Source organism: Silene latifolia, chromosome 4 (assembly GCF_048544455.1).
Source record: "Silene latifolia isolate original U9 population chromosome 4, ASM4854445v1, whole genome shotgun sequence".
NCBI lineage: Eukaryota > Viridiplantae > Streptophyta > Magnoliopsida > Caryophyllales > Caryophyllaceae > Silene > Silene latifolia.
In genome coordinates this window covers 19,866,503-19,893,704 of record NC_133529.1, presented here as the reverse complement: position 1 = coordinate 19,893,704, position 27,202 = coordinate 19,866,503, and the positions used below count along the sequence as shown (strand labels likewise).

At 39.0% G+C, this 27,202-nt stretch overlaps 3 protein-coding genes across 5 annotated transcripts; 1 reads left to right on the top strand and 2 right to left on the bottom strand.

Moving 5' to 3' along the window:
• Positions 1-11,132: 11,132 nt before the first annotated feature.
• Positions 11,133-14,644, bottom strand: LOC141653183 (uncharacterized). 2 transcript variants are annotated; one of them, XM_074460862.1, is made up of 4 exons: positions 14,200-14,644; positions 12,224-12,262; positions 11,850-11,934; positions 11,133-11,634 (listed from the first exon to the last, which is right to left on the bottom strand). In XM_074460862.1, the coding sequence occupies exons 1-4, from the start codon at positions 14,533-14,535 to the stop codon at positions 11,552-11,554; spliced, it is 543 nt and encodes a 180-aa protein (XP_074316963.1). In that variant the 5' UTR covers positions 14,536-14,644; the 3' UTR covers positions 11,133-11,551. The 2 variants fall into 2 exon arrangements, with proteins under 2 accessions (XP_074316963.1, XP_074316964.1); XM_074460863.1 differs by lacking the exon at positions 14,200-14,644 and adding an exon at positions 12,976-13,264.
• Positions 14,645-15,560: 916 nt separating this feature from the next.
• Positions 15,561-19,813, top strand: LOC141653184 (agamous-like MADS-box protein AGL65). Of its 2 annotated transcripts, none has more exons than XM_074460864.1 (12): positions 15,561-16,264; positions 16,398-16,665; positions 17,415-17,474; positions 17,572-17,590; positions 17,708-17,772; positions 17,860-17,875; positions 17,975-18,036; positions 18,356-18,452; positions 18,540-18,590; positions 18,692-18,819; positions 18,928-19,315; positions 19,402-19,813. In XM_074460864.1, the coding sequence occupies exons 2-12, from the start codon at positions 16,481-16,483 to the stop codon at positions 19,408-19,410; spliced, it is 1,080 nt and encodes a 359-aa protein (XP_074316965.1). In that variant the 5' UTR covers positions 15,561-16,264; positions 16,398-16,480; the 3' UTR covers positions 19,411-19,813. The 2 variants fall into 2 exon arrangements, with proteins under 2 accessions (XP_074316965.1, XP_074316966.1); XM_074460865.1 differs by having other exon boundaries at positions 15,688-15,839.
• A 79-nt stretch (positions 19,814-19,892) lies between these two features.
• On the bottom strand, positions 19,893-21,554 carry LOC141653185 (chlorophyll a-b binding protein 4, chloroplastic). The gene is made up of 3 exons (XM_074460866.1): positions 21,186-21,554; positions 20,599-21,014; positions 19,893-20,181 (listed from the first exon to the last, which is right to left on the bottom strand). Exons 1-3 carry the CDS (start codon positions 21,389-21,391, stop codon positions 20,045-20,047), a joined length of 759 nt encoding a protein of 252 aa, XP_074316967.1. The 5' UTR covers positions 21,392-21,554; the 3' UTR covers positions 19,893-20,044.
• Between the last annotated feature and the right edge of the window lie 5,648 nt (positions 21,555-27,202).

Below are 27,202 nucleotides of genomic sequence, written 5' to 3'. Positions count from 1 at the left end.
CACTCTCATCTCATCAGGACAGTGAACCAAGTCTAATATGTTCTCCATCTCTCTCAGCCAACTATCAAGAAGATTAGGATCCCCAACTCCCTTATATTCTTTCGGGTTAAACCTCGCTATATAGAGGCTGATTTTAGAGTGATCAACCTCCTTCTCCTTATCCTTATTCTTATCCTCATTCACTTTCTTTAGGGTCTCAGTAAGAGCATCCTGGTGCTCTAACATCTTAACGATGTCATCCATGGTCATAAGCTCAGCTCTCGCATACAAAGCAGTCTTCTTGGGCGGCATCTCGAAACTATACATATATAAGAAAGGGTAGATATGAACACACGTACTAAACTTCAAAACACGAAAACACGCCACCCAGAACCTACTCGATCGAGTGCCCAAACATACTCGATCGAGTAACAGGCTACTCGATCAAGTACCCAACATACTCGATCGAGTACCCAAACATCAGACCCTAAACAGACCTTCTGACCTCTAACATACTCGACCGAGCGAGTGACTCCCTACTCGATCGAGTACCCCTAGTTACTCGATCGAGTGCCCCAAAACTCGATTCTGAACTCAAAATTATCAAAAACCCACCCGATCAAGTCAGTCCCACTCGATCGAGTCATGCTAATTCAGAAACGCTACCCGCATGCTATATCATATGCTAACATGCTAAACTTTATAAAACCACATTACATCATAACTAACATGCTACGCATCTTTTCATACGATTTACGAGATCATTTCATCATGCTATTAAACGCCACATTGTAGAACATCCAACATGTTATCATTCCAACAACAAATCTATATATTTCATTAACCTTCCTTTCACATTCTCAACCTTCCACTTCAAACATCCAAAAATTAACACATTTCATCACATTCTTACACAAATTAACCAAACACACATACGACTCGACAAACATTCCCCCCCATGTGACCGGTTCAAAATTGTAGGGCGACTTCGCGACTTTAGGACGTCTCCCAAGCCTTTGCATTAGCTCCTACAACTTTTACCCCGGGTTCATTTTAGTTGACTCCCTATGTTCATTAGGTTCATTGGTTACAGGTTTCAGGATCGTCGCTCTGATACCATTTGTAACACCCCCATACTCCAAGTGCCTTACCAGGACCACTCAGGTATGAAGACATTACCATCTCGGTTTCCCGAGGTATGATAATCAAATAAACAATGAAGAAACAACGTTTAATTATAAATACTTAGCGAAGAAGTACAATCCTCAAAACCAAACTGAAAGTACAATACATGTTCTCAAACCGATTTGTCCTAATCGAAATGTAAATAACTAATAAGCTACAACGGAAGACTCCTATCATCATGTCGTGGCCATCCCGCCTATCCCAAAGACTCATCTCAATACTCGCTCAATATCCGCTCACCATCCCCGAATGGATCACCGCAGTTTACAAAACAACACCGGGTCGTACTAATCACACAATTCAATATATAATAACAATAAGGCAAACAGACTTAATCGCCACACACACGCAATCACGCCAAATCCAATCATCTCAATCATCGATCGTCCACTTTGGACCACCGCGATGGGGGACCGCAGCCGTACCCACCAAATCCCCGCTCCACATAGTGAGCGATAACCCCGTCCATTAATGTGCACATCCCTTCTGTGGCGGGTTCCACAGAAGGCGAAACTAGGCGTGAAGCCACTCCCGCAAGTGACCCCACTCGGCCCGAGGCCACGCCTCGCTAACCATCAACAACGATCACAACCACAATCACAATACAATTATTATATCAAACAACCAAATACAATACATCAACCAATATACCATTATGGGACTAATACCGAGTAGAAATCCTACCCGGTAAGCACACAATCGACGGTCTCTCTTCTTTGAATCAAAAAGCCTCCTCTATGAACCCTCCTTCTATCATACAACACATAAAGGCTACCAAATCACTTACTACACATAAACCCCCAAATCTCTAAATTAGGGTTTAACCAATTCAAAGGAAAGACAATAAAAAGGGTACATAGATCTTACCCTCGACGCAAGGAACTCAACGGTATAATCAACGCTAAGAACTGACCTTCCAAACTCCGGGGATTGCTAATTATGCGATTAGGATGAAGAACTTGTTTGCTTTCTCTCTTAAACAGTAATTTAGGTTTTGCAAAAGTGATTTAGAATAATGACGACAAAGCTTATATACCGTAATCGCATATTTAACAAAACCCGAGAAAATTCCCAGAAAATGGGCTACTCGATCGAGTACCCAAGGATACTCGATCGAGTACCCCCCTACTCGATCGAGTACCCCAGCTACTCGATCGAGTACCCAACAGGTCAGAAACTTTTCCAAAACGCAACTTACCCTTACTCGACAGAGTAAGGCCTACTCGATAGAGTACCCCAAGACTTATAAATACGGAGTATTACAATTTTTGCGCACCGCGGGTGCGTTAATTGATGTGAAAAATGGAAGGTTGATGTTGGAAGTGGGTAATGACCGGGTTTCCTTTAGCAAAAACAACACCATTAGAAGCCCAATGTTACAAGAGTCTTGTTATTTATTTAGCACTGTGGACTCTTCTAATGCCTCTACTCAACTTGGACTCTCACTAATGGGTCCGTTGGAGGACGATATGGGTGTTGTTTGCTTTGTAGGTGACGATGCTAAGGGCACTAATGCTAGGAGTGCCAAGAAGAAAGGGAAATTTTATTTGAAGAATTTCAAATGGTTGCGGAATGCTAAAGGAGCTATGACATGGAGCTTGGTTGGTGGCAAGCTCAAGAACAAAACTTGAATCAAATAGCTTCTTACGTCGTGCGGGACGTTAAACCAGCGCTTCTTGGGAGGCAACCCAAGCTTTTTATTTTGTTTTTGTTTATTTTTGTTTTTATTTTTCTGCAGTTTATTGTTTTTCGTAGATTAGTAATAAAATACTCGACTTGATAATGTTCCTTTTTGTCTTTTATAGGTGAAAATGGAGAAAAGTGAATCTGGCACGTTTCCCCATGCAAGAACCCCGTTCGGGGACGTGGTTTTCGAGAAACGAGAAGGAAATCTAACCAACGCGGAAACAAGTCAAAACCCGAAGGAGTAGTCAACCCCGATCGGGGTCGTGGTTCCGTGAATTTTTGGCATTTCTTTCTTATGCGGGTGAAGAGTAAATCATTCTATCATTCTTATAGAAACCCGATGGTACCTCCATTCTCTTTCTCTACCATTTTTCTTCACTATTTTTCACCTTAGTCACAAGGAAACATCTACATCCCCCGAATTCATGCTAGCTTGGGGGAGATTAGCAAATCGAGTAAGTTTTTAATTGCTTTGCATTTTAGTTTAGATCTTGCATCCCATTAAACATAACCTCTAGTCCTTCTTGTTTTGTGCTTTGAGCCATTTTTATGGTTTGATTGGGTGATTTGAATATTTGGCACATTGAGGACAATGTGATGTTTAGCTTGGGGGGAGATATTGCATTTGTATATAGCGTAGTTTGCATGTAGTGTAGAAAATTTGAAAATTTTTGAGAGAAATTTTTGCTTTGTGCTTTCTTGTAGCCTACTTTCCTCTTTGTTTATCCTAATAATGGCTTGTTGCTAATGATTTATTCTTTAATGATGGGATATTAGCTACATGGGGATGTCTTGACATAGTAGGTGGGAGATGGAGAATGAACCGAATAGGCTTGATCTTGACTTGTGGCAAGCTACAAAATGGTAAGGTAGAGCCTCTTTTGACCAATGCATCCATATCCGGTCTCTCTTAGGTGAGTGTAGGTGTCTCCTTATAATGTGTGTTTCATCAAAACGCACAAGTATGGTTCTCATGTCATCTCTTGGTAAGCATGCATTCATTTGTTATAGCATTTTGGAGCCATTCACATGATATATTAGCCTTTTTGACCCCCCCCCCCCCCTCACAAAATTTATCCCTAGCTACATCATTGAAATTGTCTACCCTTGTTGAGCTAGTACCTTAGTTGGATAATGTTTTGGGTGCTCATTGGGATATGGTTTATTGTTGGAAATCATGTGAGCTTGGTCTTAATGCTAAAAAAAAAAGCAAAAAAAGAAGAAAAAAATGGAAAAAGTTGAAAAAATGAGAATGAAAATGAAGAAAGAAAAAGAAAAGAAAGAGCATGAAAAAAGAAGTATACATTGAAAAGAAAAAAAGAGAAGAAGAAAAGATGTGAGAAATTCTCAAGCATTATTCATATATTTTGGAGATTTTTCTTATGGTTTGAATTGCAAAATTGGGTTAGAGTTTGGATTGAACATCCTTGCATTTTGGTAGTTGCTAGCTTGACTTAGCTCCACATTACCATAACTCTTTTGTTTCCCTTTCTTACCCATGTTTATTTGTCTTCTTCCCACCCATTTGGCTTCTTTATCATGCTTACATTTGATTGTATTTCCTTGCTAGTTTTGACATGTTTACCATATTAGATTGCGGGCACATTGTTATAAGTTGAGGATAGTTGAGTGTTCATTCACAAAATTGTCCCTTCACATATAAAAAAGTTTGAGTGCCCCGTGAGAGTCCATAAGTCAAAATATCATGCAAGAGCTTAAAGGTTCATTTCAAAGTTTTCTATGCTACGCCGTCGTGTATCTCATCCATGTTTTGCTTTATTCCTTGCCCATGTTGTTTCGGGTTTTTAAATCATTATGCTTAGCTTGTTTGGGATATTGCAATTGATGGGATTTGGTTTCTTGCTTGGGGACAAGCAAGGGTTTAGCTTGGGGGAGTTTTATATGTTCATTTTATATGTACTTGTATCCCTCATTTTAGCTCGGTTTCTATTGTTTATCGTACTTTAATTAGTATATTGTGAGTTAATATTGTGTTCTAGGTGTATTGTTTGCATTTTTTACCTTTTGTAGGAATCTAAGCATTTAGAGGCTTTTTCCTATCACATTAGCATACACCTAGTTCACTAAGCTAAGTGGAAACAAGATGGACCAAGCATGACAATGAAAGGTGTTTCCAAGCCCAAGCAAGTGTGTGTGAGAAATGCAAAATGATCCCACAAAGAGCCCAATAAAAAGTCCAAAAATCATGTGGAAAATATCAAAGCTTAGGATGCTCATTTGGATGCTCTTAGAAGGATTTATGAAGCATTAACCGGGTGCATTAAGGATCATTTATCGCAAACATTGGATTCCTTCAAGCATTAAACAAGAATTTAAGCCAAAGTACCCAGATAACCACGACCCCGATCGGGGCCGCATGCTCATTGATTGTTTACGTTTTCCTTCTCCTCTCCTATAAATAGGATAGGTATTCCAAGGCTTAGGCATCCAATTTATTACGTCTCATTTTATTATACAATAGCCTTAAGCATTATAATCTCTCTCATTAGTTTTTTCATTTTAGTTTACAAATTGTTAAGTCTTCCTTTAGTTTAATCTTTCAACATTTTGTACTCAAGTTATTGTTCAAGCATTTTGTTATTCAAGCATTTGGTTATTATTCATTTCTTCCATAAAAGTTCATCTCTTTAAGGTATTCCTACTTATAGTCTACATTTCTATTTAGTTTATATTTAGTTTATAATTAAGCACTCCATTTAGATTACTTTAGTATTAATTTCTTTTACATGTATGTTAAAACATTTAGTTCATATAAATCACTCAACCATGTTTATCATCTCTCTTTTTATAGTTTACAATTCGCACCTTAACATGAGTAGCTAAATCTCTTAGTCTAAGGCCAGGGGAGCCATGCAAATCAAGTATATAACATGATAAAATAGGTTAATAATAATATTTTTCAAATTGCTTCTATCACATGCTTGTGCCATAACGTTTAATCTTTGTTTAAGGCCTTATTCAATTGCTTAAGTTTGTTCATTCGTTCTATAAGTCAAGAGGCACGGAATTGAATTAGACTAAGCATGTATAGTAGGACGACCTAGTCATGGACGAGAGTTTCTCTAGGATCCGGTCTATGGTTGACACTAATATCGTAAGGTGGGTGTCTCTAAACCTAAGCAATTGACAATGTTATTAGTACCAAGTTTATCATGATCATATGTTTACCTTTGCATGTGTGACCCGAACCCCTTAGGCTCCCTTTTAATCATATAATTCACATCATAGTTTTATTAGTCAATCAAACAACCAAGTCAAACCAAAAACGAAATCGACCCTGATAAAAATCTACCCATAGCAATTCACAACGTAATTCCCGTTTCCTTGTGGTTCGACCCCTATTACTACATTTATTTGTGTTTAGGGAATTTATCTTTGCATAGGTACGCGATAAGCCTATCAAACTTGGAGACGTTTTGAGAGGGACAGGGGGGGAGTATGGATAGGGTGAGTACAGATTTGAATGAATATAACAAGCGGGATCGAGAGGAGGTGGGATTGAGTCAAGCAGTGAATAAGAAGAGGGCTATTGATCATAGGGATGTGCATATATCTGAGGCGGAGGCTGATTCGAGTCAGCCCCGCCGGGCCCAATGAGTTGCTTGAGCCTTAACTGCAGGGGGCTGGGCAACCCCGATGCAGTAGGCGGTCTTCGGAACCTTATCCGACGGGAGGCCCCGGCTACTATATTTTTATGTGAAACTAAATTGAGTAGTCGTGATATGCGAAAACGGGCTAGACAATTTGTGGGTTATGAGTGCTTGGCTGTAGATAGTGTGGGAAGGTCGGGTGGCTTGGCGTTTCTATGGCGGAAGGAGGTGGGCTGCGTGATGAGTTCTGCTACCATCCATTATATGGATTTTGATGTGGAAATGGAAGGGAAACAAGTGCGAGTTACCGGGTTCTATGGGTGGCCGACGGTCGCGGAGAGACATTTATCCTGGCAACAACTTAGGATTCTTGCGTCGCAAAACCAAGGTGCATGGGTATGTTTAGGGGACTTTAATGAGGTCCTTTTTTTCGACAGAAATGAAAAGTGGGGAGCGAGCTCAATGGAAAATGAACAATTTCCGGGATGTGATAGACGAATGTGGGCTTTGTGATATTCCATATGAAGGCTATGATTATACATTTGATAATGGACAAGCGGGCGCGGATAATCGACTGAGTAGAATCGATAGGGCACTGGCTAACGAGCCATGGAGAGAATTGTTTCCTTTTGCTAGACTTAAGCATTTGTGCCGAGAGTGGTCGGACCACTGCCCGATCAAACTTGTTCTTAATTGCCGTGAAGAGAGGACTGAGGGGTGGTAACATTTGTTCCGGTTTGAGGAAATTTGGGTGGGAGAGGAAGGGTGTGAGGACATGATCAGTGGAGCATGGAACGATGGGCAGGGCGATATTTTCTCGAGCTTGAGCAACTGTGCCAAGGAATTACACAAGTGGAAGGAGGTGAGTATTGGTAAGATTGTAAAGGACATTAATAAGAAGAGGAAGAGGCTGGTTAGCCTTAATGAGGGGCCGAGAACGAGTGAAGCTGTGTCGGAAAGGAAATGGGTGATGAAGGAGATTAGTATGCTGCTACGTCAAGAGGAGATTTTTTGGAGACAGCGGTCCAGGGCTTTGTGGCTAAAAGATGGAGACAAAAACACGAAATTTTTCCATCGGAAAGCAGGTGAAAGACGGAAGAAGAATTTCATTGCTAAGCTCGTTGATGAATCGGGGCAGGTGCGGGTTGGTGATCAGGCTATTGCAGGGGTGGCTAACGACTACTTTCAGGCGCTGTTTACGTCTTCTAACCCACCGATGGATAATGAGCTTTTTGACTGTGTGGCGGGAAGGGTGACCCCGGATATGAATGCTATTCTAAGCAACGAGTATAGTGAAGCTGAGGTTGTTGATGCTCTGGCTCAAATGCACCCTCTAAAGGCGTCAGGACCGGACGGTATGAATGCGCTTTTCTATCAAACATATTGGCATATTGTGGGTCATTTGGTTCTCCACACAGTTCTTAATATTTTAAAGGGTGGACCGGTTTCGGAGGAGATCAATAGAACCTTCATTGTTTTAATCCCGAAGAAGAAAGCACCCGATAAGATGGTTGATTTTCGCCCTATAAGCCTTTGCAATGTGATTTACAAATTAGTATCTAAGGTTCTTGCTAATAGGTTGAAGCGCTTCTTAGGGGATATTGTGTCGGAAAATCAGAGTGCCTTTATTCCTGGAAGATTGATCACCGACAACGTGCTTGTGGCCTTTGAATTATTTCATTACATGAAGAATACGAGACGAGGAGAGGGGCATATGGCCTTGAAATTAGATATGTCCAAGGCCTATGATCGGGTCGAGTGGAACTTCCTTGAAAGGGTGATGCTACGGATGGGTCTCGATGAGCTATGGGTCGGTCGGGTGATGCAGTGTGTGAGGACGGTTTCTTTCTCAGTTATGATAAATGGGATACCGTCAGAAATCTTCCATCCACGGCGAGGACTTAGACAAGGTGACCCTCTATCACCTTACCTTTTTATTCTTTGTGCGGAGGTGTTGTCGGGTGAATTGAGGAGGGCGATGGAAAACGGGGCTATTCATGGAGTGAGGGTGGCTGTTAGAGCTCCTATGGTATCTCACTTATTTTTTGCAGACGATAGTATCATTTTTACGCGAGCAAATGTGAGTGAGGGCGAGAAGGTTCGTGAGATTCTCCATCGATATGAGCAGGGGCCAGGGCAGTTGGTAAGCCTCGAAAATACCACTATATCGTTCAGCAAGTGTGTTAATGGGGGGAGGAGGACGAAGATTGCTAATCGACTTGGGGTTCGAGAGGTTATGGAACAAGAGAAGTATCTGGGCTTGCCCACTTCGGTAGGGCACTCGAAGAGAAACATCACCAATACTATCCGGGATAAACTATCGAAAAAACTTCAAGGATGGCGGGGATTATTGCTCTCGAAAGCGGGGAGGGAGGTATTGATTAAGGCGGTTGCCCAATCTATCCCTACATATGCTATGAGTGTGTTCAAGCTACCTATGAACTTTTGTGATAGTTTGAGGTCTCTTATATCGGGTTTCTGGTGGGGCTCGAAAGATGGAAAACGGAAGATCCCTTGGATAGCGTGGAGGAAGTTATGTGCTCCTAAGTGTCGTGGAGGGTTGGGCTTTCGGGATTTACACAAGTTCAATATGGCGCTGCTCGGGAAACAGGCGTGGCGATTGCTTACTAATAGGGAGTGCTTGATGGCTCGGGTATTACTTGGTAAGTACTGTGCGAGTGGGTCTTTTATGAACGCGGATTTGGGGAGCAATCCGAGTTACACATGGCGGGGTATATAGGAGGCTAGGGAGGTGGTTCTTAAGGGAGTGCGAAGAAGGGTGGGTGATGGGCTTAGCACTAGAGTGTGGAAGGACCCTTGGATGCCAAGGACCCAAACACGACGAGTTCTTTCGCCAAGAGGACAAGCTGATGTTGATATGGTGGTGGCGGAACTGATGGATGGTAGTGGTAGGAGATATAACCTGCATCCGCTAAGAAGTCTATTCCTCCCCTTTGAGTAGGAGCGAATAATGAAGATTAGAATAAGCGAGAATAGGCCGGTTGATAGCTGGTGTTGGGACCCGGAAAAGGATGGATGCATACCGATTGCTTACAAGGGAGGAGTAGGAGCTGCCATCTGTGTCCTCTAGTGACGAGGAGCGAAGGTTTTGGAACATGATCTGGAGCACCCCGGTGTTGCCGCGTATTAAATCTTTTATGTGGCAGCTATGCAACGAGGCTTTGGCGACTAAGAGTAACATTGCTAGGCGGGTTTCGAGCTCGGAGGACAGATGCCCGGTATGTCTTGTGGAAGTTGAGACCCATATTCACATGATACGGGATTGTGGGGGGATTGGGAGGGTTATGGGAAGGGCTGGCGCTTGGCAGTGTGAAGGAAGGGGGAATTGAGTGGGTGGGGGAGTGGGTATGGAAGGTTATGCAAGAGCTAGATAGGAGGGAGAGAGAGTCACGTTCATGGTTGGTTGTTGGGCGGTGTGGGAGAGGCGCAATAAATGGGTATTCGAGGAAGAGCATAGGGGTATTAGGGAGGTGGTGAGGAGGACTGTGGATATGTGTAAGGAGATGGAGGACGGCGAGAGCGGCGGGGGGAAAGGGCAAGCAACATAGGGGAGTAAAGAAGGAAGGGGTGATGGGTGGACAAAACCGGGTGGAGGTGTGGCTAAGATCAATGTCGATGCTTTTGTCAAAGAGGGTGTTGGGGTTGGGCTCGGGATCGTGTGTAGGGACGATATAGGGGAGGTAAAATGGCTAGTGGTGGGGCAACGAAGAGGGGACAGAGAGCCTAAGGAAGCGGAAGCGGAGGCGATGCTGATGGGTGTGAAGGAAGCTGCTAGACGAGGTCTTCGGGATGTGATAATGGAGAGCGACTGCCAAGTCTTGATCAAGGCTTTGAAGACAAGGGAGTACGGTCGAAGCGATTTCCATCTCATTTTGGACGATATTTTTTTTGTTTGTAATTCTTTTAGTTCAGTAAAATGGTCGTTTGTCGGTAGGGAGTCGAACAAGGTTGCTCATGAGACTGCTCGGTTGGCACCTTGGGTCGTAGGTAAGAGGGAATAGTCGAGTGGATTCCCGGTGAACATTATCGCTTTTGCTTCTGATGATTTATTAGTGAAGGTTTAACCTCTACGGAGGGATTTCAAAAAAAAAAAAAAAAAAAAAAAAGAATGAAACTTGACTCGTTGTAAGGTTAAAACGGATATACTCGTATTAAATTAAATGTAAATAATGTTGGATGAATTGTATAAGGTAGGACTTAGGAGTTATAATGATCATATACAATTGGTTATCAACCGAATCACAAGGAGGAGTAGAACACATTTTCCTTAAGAGTATTTTGACCATTTTCTTACCATAGGCTACACGAAATCCCTCGTAAGATAGGACGGTTGAGAGTTGAGACCTTCTTCATCTTGGTAAAGATAAAGAGACTATTTAATGGAAATTTATTGATTTTCTTTGTCTCCCAAAATCTGATTTTTTCATGTAAGAATTGATTATTTCTCACATACGTGAACGCGCACTCTGCACCCCTTAACTCACATTGTACGATTCTGAGCTCATAACGATTTCGGCTTGAAAACCTGGATACAGCTAAATGACCTGTGAATCTGGTGATCAAAAGCACTAACGTTCCTCCCCTATTTAAGTGTATCCCTCGTTTCCAATAAAACAACAAAATAAACTAAGTCTATGCAAAAATAAAGGTGTCCTAAGGATTGAACTTCTACGTTAGTACATTACACATTCCAAATATTCAAGAATAGGGGTGTCGGTTCAGATATTTGAACCCTTCAACCTATTTGGTCTTTTACAAACCGTGTCAATAACACAAGTGTGTTGCGCACGCCTTAGTTCATATTAATCCTAGGATTACTGGTAGAGATCTTCTGCCGATCGCGAATGATGCTATATTATTTGACTTATCTTTATTATAGCAAGTCTTCGGGTTTTCTCCTAAAAAAAAACAAGGGAATGCTGACTACAAGGCTGGTCTCTCAATAGGACCGTTTCGTACAGGAATTTGTGCAATATAACATACAATCAGGTAAACTTTTACAACATAAAATCGAGGCAATGCTATGGATACAACCCTATTGATAAATTTGATAAATTGATTGATGATTGTTATTGGATTCGACATCCACCAGAATCTTCTCCTCGACGAACATTACCATAGGCCGATAATTCAAGAAGGTCCATGTCACGACCTGCAAATATACAGTCATGACTTTGCGTTTCTACGTCAATTCACCAGATTCAACATCGAACTATAACTTTGAAGACTATAATAAGGACTTCGATCATAGAGTAGTGATGCATAGATGAGTGAATGACAATGATTAGGGAAGTATAGATCACTACAGGCATACTTTTTCCCTGCATAAGAGAAAAATTAATTTACCATAAGCAGATAGAAGCGTACCCGAAACTCGGCAATAAGAGCTCCTTCGTATCAGATCAGCTCTAGATATATCAGTCCGATTTCCTTTTGAGCGATTTACAGTAGCCTGAAAGAATAAAAACATGATGAATCATTCATTATTGAATCCAGGAAAAGAATCTGTTAAAGATCATCGAAGACGCTAGACCTAACAAATCATTCGGCTCAGTATGGGTAAAAGTCAATCCGCTTCAGTTTTGTCATGTCTAGAAGATACCCAATCAGCCATCAATAAATGAACAAACAGCTAAAGCCAATCTGCTAGTGCGTACACTCTATCAAACACAGGTGTGGAACAAGGCAGATCAAACTGTAATCTATATTTAATGTTGTGCAAAGTGTTAAAGGATTTGTACCTGCAGAACTTGACAATTGTCCAGAGTACTCTTTCCGCCCTGAAAGCAACAGCAATTGGACTCAGGTGACTTTTATGAGATTAGAAACTGAGTTCGTGCAGGTAATGACACAATCAGGCTTCTGAAGACAATAATTGGCTCAGCAAGCATGATTGTCATATAAGAAAGGCAAGAGCCATCCAACAGTTCATGAAGTAACGATAAAATCAGGCATCTAAAAGACAATATTTGCTCAGCAAGCAGGAATTGTCATATAAGAATGGCATCATATACTGCAGATGATCAACCTGAGTTAAAATGACTTCTTCACACGAGACATAAAACTGAAGAAAACCTAATCGGGTCTTAAGAAGTAATAACAGAGACGGGACTTTGCAATAAGGAAGACAAATGGAGATAAACTTATCAATCATGAATCTAAAGACTAAAGTCACACAAAATCCTTACAATAACAAAAACTAAGCTTGTAGAGTGATAATCTGACATATTATTATCAAACCCAAAAACCACACGAAAAAAGGGCTGGCGAATACCTTGGAGTTACCTGGACTTTAAATTTCAGCTACCTTATAAACTCTCATTTTCCATTACTTGAATAGGTTTTTAGCAAGATTTTCGCTTTTAGGTATTTTTCAGATAGGTTTATCTAGCTTAGCCCTATAACATACGAGTACTAATTATATGAGGAGTAAATAACCAATTAATCATTGAAACAGAATAAAGAAGGTAAAAAAATGATGACAAGCTTTTACATCAGTTTGTGTATATCTTGTAGATATGCAATGGTCGTCAATCATGAAATCCAAAATGATCAATATCATAGCAATAGAACCTAATCTAATCATCAAAATCGGAACCTGTAATCAACATAAACCTTAACTATCACTGAACCACGTCAACCATCAACGTTGCCAGTAGTATCAAAAGAGCAATTATACAAGCAAGAGTGAAAAGCCTAGAATAATACCAGAAACATCAATGACATCAAACACTAAATGTTCTGAAATCCCTGCCTCACAAATAGCACTGGATACCCGACAAGACCAAACACGCATCTATCAAATTTATATCTAGCATCAAAGAATAAAACTTGATATTATTCCAGCATACCCACCACACCCACAATCAATAACTAAAGTTACAAAAATTGGAAACCCAAATAGATTAGGACATGGGAAAATGAAATACTTCCTCCATCCCATCTACAATATCCCATTCATCTTTGGTGGTAACCGATATCAAATTTGACCATTAAACGATATCGAATTTCATATCATTTAAACAACAAATTCTATATCATCCAAGTATCCAACCATACCCCATTGCCACCATCACCAATTCAGCACCACACTGAATATAAACAATTATATTTCAAAAACAATGGAAACCCATATAAACAAAGAAAAAGAGGGAAAAAGGAAGACCTTGGAGTAATTCATAGGATCAAAGGTTCAAACTTTATATCATCGTACCATATACAGTTAATCACCACCACCACAATCAATAACAACAATTAAAATTCAAAATGATATCATGGCATCAAAGCTTAGGATTTGATATCACCCAACCATACTAATCAATCACCAGTGGCGGAACGAAGAAGGGCTAGCAGTGATCGTCTCTCTAAGTTATCAAGATTATTAGATTTTTAATTAAAATTTTCAACCCTTTTCAAATTTACCCAATTCTATTAATTAATAATGCACCCACCCCTAACTACAAATCCTGGTTCTGCCACAACTCGTAGCCACACCCACAAGGTCACAATCAATAACAACTAAAATTCAAAACAGTGAAAACCCAAGTATACAAATATATAGGGGAAAGGAATCAATCTTTTTTCTAGTTTAGCCTATTGTACTAAGGGTTCGCCCCTAACTACAAATCCTGGTTCCGTCACTGCTCGCAGCCACACCAACAATCAATAACAACAACAACAACTAAAATTCAAAATAAAAGGGGGGGAAAACAATCACCTTAGAGTAAGGAAGAATGTGATCATAATCATGGCACAAACAACCAGGACAACCAACAAGCTTACGAAAGATAGTATTCCCAAGTGGGTCCCTTCTCCAACGATCTGGGTCTCTACCTTTGATTTTATCAGCTTTTTCCCAACATTGTTGCTTCACATTGTAAGGGAAACTTCTTGGATTGTTTTCAGAGATTTTTAGGTCTTCAAATTCTGGGATTAGCTCAGTTACTGGTTGTTGTTCAATTAGATTAGTAGCTGATGGAGGTGTTAATTTGGAGCTTCTTCTTCCTCTTGAGGGAGATGTTTGAGTTCTTCTGGGTTCTTTTTTTGATTGCATTTTTTTTATGGATAAGATAATTATTTTGTTGAGTTTGGTACCTCTTTTAATTAATTGTAGGTATTAATTAGAATTGTTCACGAGTCCTCTCGAGTAACTCGATTGTCCTTGGCCAAAAAGTTTAACATGAGTCGAGTTTGTATCCAACTGATCTTGTATTTGAGCACCTCTAGTATTTATTTATCAATCTTCGCCCTCAATTTAATAGTTGGTGACAAGTTATATCGAATCACATACTCTTAAAAGACTGATGGCAACCATGTAATTTGTGTTCTATCAATAAACCTCTTCGTTGGCCTACTCATCGAGTGAGCTATATTAACTTAGATCGTTATTGTTCGACTTATTTGCAGATTTAATTCATCGGGGGTGCTAAGACTTGATATCATTCACCTTCTTTCATATGTACTTTGTTCACGTGAGTCACGAGAAATCCTTTTAAAAAAACAATCATTTACCACTGGAATGCTTTCTACGTCTGTCAATCTACGCAAAGTGAATCAGTTCCTAAGAAACCCCCGCATAATTGATGGTATATTCAAGTATTGCCTAATCCCTCTTCATGTTCATCCCGTTAGTGATTTTAGGCGGTGATACAATAAGCTACTCCGTCGAAACAAAAAGCATTAACTCTCGCTTTTGTCACATCTATCGAGGTGGGAATGCCGGCTTATCCTATAAATCTCTTTTTTTTTACACGTATTATGTAAGGTTCGTCATCTTATTAGTTCTTAGTATATTTTTAAATGTGACAAAATAATATTGAAACTTAATATCACTTGATGTCTAACGGTCGGTGACGCCTTTTTATTTCCAATTTATATTTGTTACCCTCCATAAAACAGGAGACAAAGTATTCGACAAGGGTACATATTTAAGTGTTGAACACGATTATTTTAATAAAAATTATGTATATTTTGATTTAAAATGAGATGTTTAAGTGTTATACTCATGTTCGAGTGTTAAGTGCTAGACACGGGTATGCGAGGGAATTAAAAGAGCCGGAGTAACATATCAGTAGAGACAAGAAGGAGAAGAAAAAGTGAAAATCCGTACAACGCATAAGCATTCTAACACCTCCCATTCTCCTGCCTAACCCGGATTCATAGCTCTGCCTGTCACCTTTTCCTCATTCATTTCTCCCTTTTTTTTATTTTTTATTTTTTGATGCATTTCTTCATCTAATTTGTTCTAACTATTTTTTAATCTTGTTTTTTTAATCATCCCATTTTTGGGTTTTTATATTTTTACAATTCCCCTTTTCTGGGATTTTCCCTTTTTGGGTATAATTTTGCCTTTCTTTGGTATGTTCCCTAAATTCTGTTTTTTGCATTTTGCATGTTACCCTTTATTTCTTCAAACTTTTTGCAACTTTCCCTTCATTTATTTTTTTCTTTCTTGGGTGTCTTCTTCAATCATTGTTAAATCATTATGAATCTCAACAACAATCATGATTTATTTGAATTTCATTTTTTATATTTGTTCATCAAACAAAGATTATGCATTTTCATTTTTCTACTCCATGATGAATTTCCCTCGTATGTCTCTTATTTTGTCGTAAAACAAAATGACTCGCATTCTTTTGTTGTTGTTGTTGTTGTTGTTGGGGAGTAACTGTCATTTGATGCAATTTTGGACATAATTATCATTATGAGTCTTAACCAGGGGTAATAAGGCTGCATGTATCCGACCCCTACCCCACAATTTACAGGAACCTTGAGGCACTGGGGTAATGTTGTTATTTGATGATGATCTAGGTGTTATAACATTTTTGGTTTATGGGTTGTTTAATATAGGTGTTATATTGTGGTAAAAAAAATCAAAAGATACAATTTTTGATTTGCATAATGTTTTATTTTCAGGAGTTATAACAAAAAGGAAGCAATTTGTGAAGTTAATTGGCCTGGGATAACTTGGCCTAAGGTAAAGGTTTTTGGTTTATATAATGGGAAGGGTTAAATTGAAGATTAAAAGATTGGAAAGTAGTAGTAATCGGCAAGTAACATATTCGAAAAGGCGCACCGGCATTATAAAGAAGGCCAAGGAATTGGCCATTTTGTGTGATATACACATTATTTTGCTCATGTTCTCTCCTACAGGGAAGCCTACATTGTACCTTGGAGACCGTAGGTACATTTCGTCATTTGTCAACTTGTGAATTCTTTGTTGTTTTCACATTTATGTTTGCTGGATCAATCCTTGTATCCTGTAGGAAGTTATAAGTGTAGGAGGTATTGGTTTGTCTTGGAAGATTTAGAATGATCATAGTTCATCTTCAATCATATTTTAGGTGCAAGAATGATTATGAACGATTTTGAACCCAAGTCATGAGTACAACTGTACAAACATTTGATGACTTTACGTCTTTAAGGGCTAGCTTAGCTGCCATTTGCATTATAATTATGAGAAGATGATAAAGTGACGTTAAAGGATAAAACATTAAGCTTCCGTAGATTTTTGTGTACTTGTGTTAGCCCAAAGTCACCATAGTCTGTTGTTTAGGAGGGATTCGGAAGAAAAAGACAGGAATGCAGTTTCCGTTGTTTGGACAGTAAAATGGTTAGGAGGAAAAACAAAGGGTAAAGAGAAATTTAACTGGATAGTGTGTATGTTAGCGTTACGTAATAAGAGTCAGAGTCTTTTGCCACAATTATGGTGTAAGGTGTTATTAGGGACATTCATCACAAATTATGAAACTATGACTGCCTCTGAACTTGTTATGAGCATATATATGGAACTCTCATTCATGTCAGGTTACATATCAGTTTATCATTATATTAAGCAGTCGCTAACAACAGCGTCAACATATAGTTTAAAGTCGTGTTCTATGATTGCGGGTTTTACATGTTTCTGGAATGATGTCATCTTTGCTTTTGCAGCAATCTAGAACAGGTCATTACCATGTTTGCTCAGCTTACTCCTCAAGAAAGGGCAAAAAGGTATGTGATTTATCTAATTACCTGTGATTAGCTCCATTTTTGAGGTATTTATTGTCGGACGTGTGGTTTCTGAACATTTTGCGTTTCTTTGAAACAGGAAGTTGGAGAGTCTTGAAGTAAGAATCATGTCAAAAATCTTCTTCCAATTACACTCTTTTTTTTTCTCTTGTGCTGCTGGATTGAATGACATAAATCTAACTTACTAACACTTCATGTAATTCTTCTGATCACAGGCACTAAAGAAAACGTTCAAGAAGCTCGACCATGATGTAAATATAGACGACTTTGTAGGTACAAGGTACGCATTTCTCATCTGTCGCATCTCTTAAAAATGAGAACTTGCAAACATCTGATTGTGTTTTCCCCTGTTGATTTTCTCTTGCAGTAGCCAAACAGCAGAGGTATGATTTATGGTTGCTTTCAGCATTCTGTGGGAATGAATATACTTGAAGCAGCCAATTTTCTTTTTGTTTATTTTCTCCGTGGGTTCTGAAATGCAGGACTTGATTGACCAAGCAAGATTATTGCAAACACAAATTACTGACACACATAAGCGACTGAGGTACATCTTGACAAGTTTCAACTCTATTTAGATATGTAGTTGTACTCTACGTTGCTCAAACTCATTATAGACGTATTGATATGGGTCCAAATTTAGGGCTCCGCTATCTTTTGGAAAATCAACATTTTTTTTTTTGCTTAAATGAACTGTGCAAGTGTGATACCCATTCCCGGGTGTGTAGTGTCAGACAAAGGACACAAGGTAATGAAGAGTTTGAGCGACATAGGCTGTATTGTCGAGAAAAAGACATTGTGCATACATAAAAGTAAAGCGTATGCAACAATTTTATGACTTTATTGATATTATTTGTATTTTGAAGCTGTTGGAGTAATCCTGATAAGATCGACAATGTGGAACATCTGCAACGGATGGAAGAGTCAATAAGAGAATCACTTAACCAAATTCGTTTGCAAAAGGTATGGATCAGTTTTACTATTTTAGTTTATCATTTAGTCATTGAAAATTTTGCTGCAATAACGAGTCCTTGCCATTTCATTTTGCAGGAAAATGTTGGTAAACACCAGTTTATGTCGTCCTTAGACTGTACTAACCAGGTAAAGAACTATCTCAACCAAATGACAGACTCTCTATTTATACTCCGTATTTGATTATATGCATTCTTGGGGTTTTGTAACATTTTTCATGTTTTGTTCAGTTCCAAAATGGAATGCATTTTCCTTTAATGATGACAAGTATGCAAGAACCCCAGCAGCTATCATGGCTTCCGAGTAATGACAATCAGCAGATGATGTTGCCTGACGAGACAAATTTTTTGCCGCAAAGGTTAGAACAAGTGAAGTCCCTAAACTATTCCTTTGATGATGTTACTGATTGCTTAATTATTTGTTCTGCTTTCATATCTGACTTGAGTCACTGCTTCACTGCTTCTAGAGATATCAAGTGTGGTTCCGATGCTTCACTCTCTGGCTATCCTGGGTACTATACCAATAATGTTAAAACGGACATGGATCATGCCAGACAATGCGACAATAATGCAAGACAGGATTGTGGTACAATAGGTGAACTGGCTGCAAATGTGTGCATGGGAGTTCAAATTGGCGAACAATATCCATACTCTCCCTATGGAAATATAAGCTTGCCGGAGGAAAAGAAAACGATGCCAGATAACACGATGAACTTTCAAGCCAATCCAATGGATTACCAAATTCTTGGTCATTTTGAATTGCCAAGGTCTATTTATGATACACGACCTCAACCTTGGGTTCCGACAGCTTTGCCATGTCCCGCTCCTATCTTTCACGAGAATTCTTACCCACAGGTCAGTTGCTTATCCCGGAAAATCCTTAACCTCATTCTAATCTTTAAGGCTTCTGCTTTAAACAAGTTTCTTTGTTCCTGTTGCAGCCTAACTAATCAAACCGGTATGTGTTTTATTATATTACAACGGCCGAGAATCAAGAATGGTAGCTGCACTGGATATTATAGGCATAAACTCCTTCATGCTTACAAATTCGCGCATGATGGAACCTGATCAAGGCTTAAGTAGTCATTCCTGAAATCTGGAAATGCCAGATAATTTTGGCTCACCCGAAGTAGTAGCTGTATAGTACGGAGTATAAGATTGTATAAAAAGGAAAAGTTTAGGTCTTACATTATAGTGCATTCTTTACACATATTGACTGTGAATAGGCTCATTCTTTGTTAAGGTTTCGAGTGACTGATCTTGTAAATAAGAATCACAGAGTTTCAGTTGAACTTTGAAATCTCTACACAGAAAATCAATTTGGATTTATGTTATTTTTTCATATCTTTACACGAAGTTTATCGTTTATAGTTATTGTTAGATTGTCTTGCAGGATGTTTAGTGTAATAGGTACATCTGTAAGAACAAATAGTAATGTTACATGATCATAGATTCATAGCTATGAATTATAAATACAGAGGTAATGTTACATTGAAAGTCCATTAATTATCACAGAAATTCAATACCATAGCATTTCATTTAAGGCGGTAAATGAGAATTTGCGTTGATTATATGATGGTCTATCTAAACTCCACTGAAAGTCTGGACAATAGTGTTGTGCCATGGGTCTGAAATGTGCTGCAGAAGGTTCTCAAATGGCCCTTTTCCTGTCACATTGTGTTGTATTAAGAATCCCAAGAATGCCAACATTGCCAATCTCCCTGTCAAGTCACAAATGGCAACAATCAGTGTCTTGTTTGGCAAATGGGTCAGATTTATAATAGCGGATGCTAGAACACAGAAGGATTTTCTCAGGTTTGAATGTAGATTAATTTAGCAGATTTAAGAAAAGTTGTTTGGTAATTAGCAGATTATAGGACAATTATACCATTTTCATGTATAGATTGAATATGCTAGCAACATATTCAAAAACAGTAGATTCCAGGTTCCAGCCAATATGCTATGCCATTTACCAAACACATCAAATTAGTAGATTGATTGGTCAACATACTATTCAGGTTGGAATCTACTAATTTCAGCCAATATGTTGTTTACCAAACAGCGCCAAAGGCTCCTAATCGATTCCTACCTAGCATTGAAAAAACAAACTGGTTTGAAAATTGCGTTATAAGACTTACCATTAGCAAGCTCCTTCTCCTTGGCTTCAACGGTAGGCGCGAAATTAAGAGGATTGAAGATACCACCAGGGTAACCGACTTCGTTAGGAGGCAAGCTATATTGCTTGAAGATTGGGTCTTGGTTAACACTTCCAGGGTTTTTGATGTCTTGCCATCTTCTAATCTCAACATAGTGGAACAATATGAACTCTATCACAAAGAGTGTTGATGATGAGGCGAAGTACTCTGACTTTCCTGCATCATACCATTCTGGCACATTTATGATTCCTATCTTTGTGAACACTTCCGGTAGTAGCATTCCGGCTACTCCGAGCATTGCCCATCGTCCGTTGACTAACTCTGCTTGCACGAACCACTTTAGGTTTTCCGGGTCCTCGGCTAGTCCCAGGGGATCAAACCCATTGTCTCCTGGTAGACTGAAACATGGTACATATAAGCAGTGGCGGAGCCAGAATTTGAAGTCAGCAAGGGCGAACAGGTAATACTGTAATAGTATAAGGTAAAAAATTCCAAAATTCTTGGCTAGATGGTAACACTAATAATTTAAATGTTTTTGACATAATCAAGAAGATTAATGATTAGTTTACCTTCCATTAAGGTAATTAGGAGAAGCTAGACCAGGCAACCACTCTCCCTTCTTGGCTTCAACCTTAAATGAGCAAGATGATGAAGTTGATGGCAACCTAAAAGGGCATTCCTTGTTAAGTTTACCGGGAGCACCGGTCAAGAACCTCGTTTTCGTTGCGCATGGCCGGAACCCGGCAATTGAAGCTTGTGTTGTGACTGCTGCCATTACTTTTCCGGCAAAGCTATATAAAATGTAGCAAGTTTGATGAAATTATTATGTTACGTTATTCACAACTTTGTACGTATACTACTATGTTTGATTTCAATTCTGTACATGTGGTGGTTGTTTAATGAGGGTCACTTAAAACTTTAGTGTGTGCTAGATTTTTGGAAATCAATAGGCTAGTATCATATCCTTATCTAATGCCATATCCATATATCTTTTACTTCATTTCTATTGGATATGTGAGATCATTTTGGTCCCACATTTGTGCCACCTAGGATGATTTTCCAACAATAATAATGGATTCGAACTTGTTAAACGTATTAGGTTCTGATCGGGTCAAAATATGGTTAATCGAATAATTGTGAAATTATCGAAATGTTGAATACAATTAGGATTAACGCATTATAGATTTCAACAACAATTATATCAGAGCCTTAATCAAAAATGATTTGGGTCGGCTGACATGAATCATCCTTTAAAATCGTCCATGAGTGAACGCACACCTCAAAATGCGAAAATATAGAAAAGAAAAAGTGAAAAACAAGAGGGGAGTGAAACATAATACAAAAGTCAGGTAGACTCATAGATTTTAAAATCGGAGTCCGGATTTCTTTTATTAAAACTTAACTTTAAATTGAGAATAAAGATTAAAACGATTTTGAAAATCGAAGTAAAACTTAAGGGTTTGGAATACCTTAAAAGTAAACCAAGTATTACGAGTAATATATACTTTTAAGAAAGTTGTTGGTAAAAAGTATAACTCATGTTTGTAATTTTTAATACTAAATTTATAAATTTTAACTCATGTTTGTAATTTATAGTACTAAATTTATAAATTTTTTAATTATTTCATGATATAAAATTTAGTTCAGATAATCACTAAGACTAAATAAATCATTATTTTTTTTATTAACATAAATTAATAAATTACTTGTTCAGTTTTGAACAGGTCCAGTTAAGTATTTGCCTTAAGTCTTGATTGGTCCAAGATTAGTGAGTTTTCACCTGAATAAATTGGGCCGAGTTCACAGGTCGGATCAAGTTTTGATTGGTCAAACAAACATTAAAATACTGATGGGAGTGTGGGAGATATGATACGTTAATTGTTGCAGATTTTAGTGTATCACTATATAATTACTCCGTAGTAATTACCATATAGTAGTAATAATAATTATAACGGTTTTTCTAACCTATGCCCACTAGGCATAGGATAAGAAAACAAAAAAAGGAAGAAATAAAAAAAAGTAAAATTAATAGGATATTTCAATTTTCCATAAAAACACCAATTAATTCTTTCCTTTTTAATTTTCTTATCCTATGCCTAGTGGGCATAGGTTAGAAAAACCCTTAATATAATTATGTGATTAATATTTTAGGAAAGTAATAATAAAATATATTTATATATGATATTAGGAAACTTAAATTAATATTGATCCTACATAGGAGTCTACCTTATTTTTTTGCTAAAAGGTAAGCTTCTCATTAATAACGCAAATTACATCACATCAGTTTTTTGAATACAAACACACAGATTTGAGTACAAATATTACACTAATTGCACCTTAGACAACCATTTAGCATCTTTATGATTGATACTAGCTGGTTTACACTGACTAAATCTTCCTCTAATGACCTCCTTAACCTGAGCAGCAACTATACACGGTCTAGTGACACAAAGCTTTAGCCTTGCATCATTCCTCCGCATCCGATAAGATACCAAAGCTAAAGCTAAAAAGCAGCAGAGAGTGAGATTCTTCCTCCATTTTACTCCATCTTCTCGCGAACAAAGTTGAGCAGACATCCATCGATTGTAATGTCGCACCACCTGACTCCCAACAATGGTAAGAATTTCATGATCGTATTGGCAACACGAGAATAAATGTCGATGAGTTTGTGTGCATTTGATGATGCAAAGCAAAGGTCATCATCACAAACACCATACGTACCAATTTATCCTTCGTTTCAAAGCCACGATGGAGAATTATCCAGTGCAATGAAATTGTGCTTTGGGGCGACCCACAGGACACCATACAACCCTATGCCAGTCAACCTGGGCCCTCCTTACTCTTAACCACTGATAACAACTTTTAACAGTATACAAACCAGCATTCTGACACCACTGACCATCAACAAATCCACTACTTATGAGATCTTTGACACCACAAATTTTCCTCCAAAGACCAACAAAGAACAAGGAGGTTTATACTGAAGCCAGGATGAATCTTTTAAATAGACATGGTTCACCCATTGAACCCAAAGCCTATCAGGCTTCACTGCAATCCACCAAACCAACTTTCCAACCAAAGCAACATTCCAAATCTGAGCTTGTTTGAGCCCTAGACCCCCTTCCTGTTTTGGAACACAGACTTTATGCCAAGCAACAGAGGGAGGCTTACCATATTCAGAATTACCTTCCCAAAGAAAGTTTCTACAAATATCATCCACTCTTTTTAAAACACTCTTGGGAAGGACAAACATAGCAGCCCAATAGCTATGCATAGTAGAAAGAACAGAGGAGACTAAAACAAGCCTACCAGCATATGAAAGATGCTTAGCTCCAATTTGTCTAATCCTGGCCACTATCTTCTCAATCAACAAAACACAATCCTTCTTCAGAAGTCGTCCAGCAGTAATAGGCACTCCCAGGTATTTAAAAGGTAGGGTGCCTTCTATAAACCCAGAAATGGACAAGATATCATGCTTGAGCTGAGTCTTAACACCATTAAAATAAACACTAGACTTCTGAGCATTCATCCTAAGACCAGAAGCCTCAGAGAAAGCAGAATAGGCCCTCAACAATAGCATTATAGAGTGTGCATTCCCTTTGCAAAATAACAGCAAGTCATCAGCAAACATTAAGTGAGTCAGCTTAAGGGATTTGCAGAGGGGATGATATTGAAAAGGCAGTTTCTCAGTGGCACACTTCAAAATCCTACTAAGATACTCCATACTCAAAGTAAAAAGAAGAGGTGACATTGGGTCTCCCTGTCTAAGGCCCCTCTTACCAGGAAAAAAACCAAAGTTTTCTCCATTTAAGGAGATAGTGAATGAAGCACTTGTCACACATTCCATAACCAAATCTCTAAACTGAGGAGGGAATTTAAATGCAGTCAACAGATCCCTTAAAAATTCCCAACTCACAGAATCATAGGCCTTCATCAAGTCCATCTTAAACATACAACGAGGGGAGCAAGATTGTCTATTATAGAGCCTAACCAGGTCTTGACACACCAAGATGTTTTCAATGATACTCCTACCCTTGATGAAACCCCCTTGATTAAGACTAATAATCTCAGGTAAGACCTCAGCGAGCCTGTTACAAATTAACTTAGAAACGCACTTGTAGAGAACATTGCAACAAGCAATAGGACGAAACTGAGTGACATGAGTAGGACTCTTACACTTTGGGATAAGTGTAAGAACTGTCGAGTTCAATTGCCTGAGAAGCTTTCCAGACCTGAACACATCCTTAATAGCAAGACATACCTCCTCACCTATAATACTCCAAGAATCCTTGTAAAAGGCACTTGAGAAACCATCAGGACCAGGTGACTTATGATCAGGGATAGAGAAGATAGCTGCCTTTATTTCTTCATCAGTAACAGGCTTGCAAAGAATATCACAATGAGCAGCATTGCAGATAACACCCTTCCTGATAATTTTTGAATTTACCTTAGCAGTAGGCACTGATTCCCCTAAAAGACTTTTATAATAAAGTAGAAAAGCCTCCTGAACATGCTGAGGGTCATCATGCTCCACACCATCTTTATCTTTAATAGCCAATACTTGATTCCTCAGAAACTGACTCTTAATAACACCATGGAAATACTTGGAGTTGCAATCACCATCCTTGAGCCAATTCACCTTAGCTTTCTGTCTGAGAAACTGAGTACAGGCATCCTTCAACTCTTTATACTCCTTAGTGGCAGCCTGTTCTTTATCAATCCAACCCATGTCCCCAGGATGAAGGGCAACCTGAGTTTGGATATATTCCAGATTCTGCAAGGCCATCAGGGAGCTATTCTCAATATCACAAAAATGCTCCTTGTTATAAATTCTGAACTTGGACTTCAGAGCTTTAAGCTTGGAAACCAAACAAAACATTTTTGTACCATGATATTCCATATTCCACCAACTGCTAAGGGAAGTAAGGTAAATAGAAGCCTTCCCCCACATATTATAGTACTTGAAAGGCTTCTTATGATGAGTAAGCTGATTTTTATTCTTGATAATGCAGGGAGTATGATCAAAGTCTCCTTCAGGCAAAAAGTGGGCATACATCTCATCCATAGCCATACTCCATTCTCTATTAATAAGAGCTCTATCCAGCCTACTATACACCCTAGTAGCAGCATCTTGCTTGTTGTTCCAAGTGAAAAGAGACCCTATGGCAGGGCTATCAAACAACTCACACTTTGTCACACAAGCATGAAACTCCTCAATTTCAGCATCTGTACTATTGCCACCTAGCCTCTCAGAATGTGCCAAGACTGTATTGAAGTCCCCACAAACCAGCCAAGGTCCTTGATTATTAGATGCAAAACTCATTAACTGCTCCCATAACTCATTCCTGCCTTGAATATCATTAAAACCATAAACCATAGACAGGTTAAACTTCTTACCAGTAGCAATTTCCAGTACCCTCATGTTTATACATTGTGCAGAATAATCCAAAAAATCAACCTGATAAATAGAAGGATTCCACAAAACCCAAATCCTCCCTCCTTTATGCCATCCATTGTTTGTTGAAACACTCCAACCATCCATGAGAATACTATTAAGACACTTTAGAGACAAAGATTTAACCTTAGTCTCCAGGAGACCAAACAAACCTACTTTATTAGTATACATAAACCATTTCACGTGCCTTTGCTTAGTAGGATTATTCAGCCCCCTTACATTCCAAAACCCCAGGTTATACATCCCCCACCAGGGAGGGGATTTCACTACCACTTGTCCCAACTCCTACCTTGGGTGCTTTGGATTTGTTTAGAGCTTCCAAAAAGGATTGTTGACCAAAAGTATGAACACTGCAAGCTCCCTCAGTTACCTCCTGCCTACTCATCCTGACAATAGGCCTGATGGGTGTGGGACCTGAGGTATACTGTCCATTCCTTTGCCACACAACCGGGGTTTTCAACTGAACTTCCATCTGAGTCCCAGCATGAGTCACAATTACTGGAGTAGAAGGGGACTTCCCTTTCCCTTTACTCTGCAGTATTGGACCTTGCACACTAGGCTTAGGCCTCCAAATTTGGGTGACAGGCTTAGGTGCAGGCTTGGGAGCAGGCTTCTTTTTCTGCTTCCTACAATCTGCATCACTATGGCCAACCCCCTTACAGACATTACAGGCCACAGGTTTCCACTCATACTCAACATCAATCTCAACCACATCACCATGTTCATCTAAAAATTTAACTTTATCAGGCAAGGTTTTCCCAAACAACAGCTCAATCATGACACGAGCATACCCAATTCTGGTCTTTTCCTCAGTAGCTTGGTCACATTTAACAAACTCACCTAGAATTCCAGAAATACGAGGAATCCCTTTTCCCCAGAATTTCAAAGGGAGCCTATGAAATCTGACCCAGACAGGAACAGATGAAACATCGTGCTTAACTAAATCGACATCAGCTGACCATGGTTTAACAATTAATGGCTTGTTATCAAATAAGAAATGCCCTTGTTTCAGAACAGCATCCATAGCAGCTTTAGATTTAAACCGAACAATAAAAACACCATTAGGAAGAAACGACAACTTGTCTACCTGATGATTAACCCATAGACGACGAATGAAGCCTTCCACAATCT

Bases quoted from the DNA above. Each gene is read 5' to 3' on its own strand.
- LOC141653183 (XM_074460862.1), bottom strand. From the start codon at position 14,535: ATGCAATCAAAAAAAGAACCCAGAAGAACTCAAACATCTCCCTCAAGA. The intron at 12,263-14,199 runs GTGATTGTTTTC...TGTTGCTTTCAG, and splicing joins ACATTCTTCCTTACTCTAAG to GGCGGAAAGAGTACTCTGGA. The intron at 11,635-11,849 runs GTACGCTTCTAT...GTATATTTGCAG, and splicing joins CTCTTATTGCCGAGTTTCGG to GTCGTGACATGGACCTTCTT.
- LOC141653184 (XM_074460864.1), top strand. From the start codon at position 16,481: ATGGGAAGGGTTAAATTGAAGATTAAAAGATTGGAAAGTAGTAGTAAT. The intron at 18,037-18,355 runs GTACATCTTGAC...TGTATTTTGAAG, and splicing joins GACACACATAAGCGACTGAG to CTGTTGGAGTAATCCTGATA. The intron at 18,453-18,539 runs GTATGGATCAGT...TTCATTTTGCAG, and splicing joins ACCAAATTCGTTTGCAAAAG to GAAAATGTTGGTAAACACCA.
- LOC141653185 (XM_074460866.1), bottom strand. From the start codon at position 21,391: ATGGCAGCAGTCACAACACAAGCTTCAATTGCCGGGTTCCGGCCATGC. The intron at 21,015-21,185 runs GTAAACTAATCA...ACCATGTTTCAG, and splicing joins CCTAATTACCTTAATGGAAG to TCTACCAGGAGACAATGGGT. The intron at 20,182-20,598 runs GTAAGTCTTATA...GTGACTTGACAG, and splicing joins GGAGAAGGAGCTTGCTAATG to GGAGATTGGCAATGTTGGCA.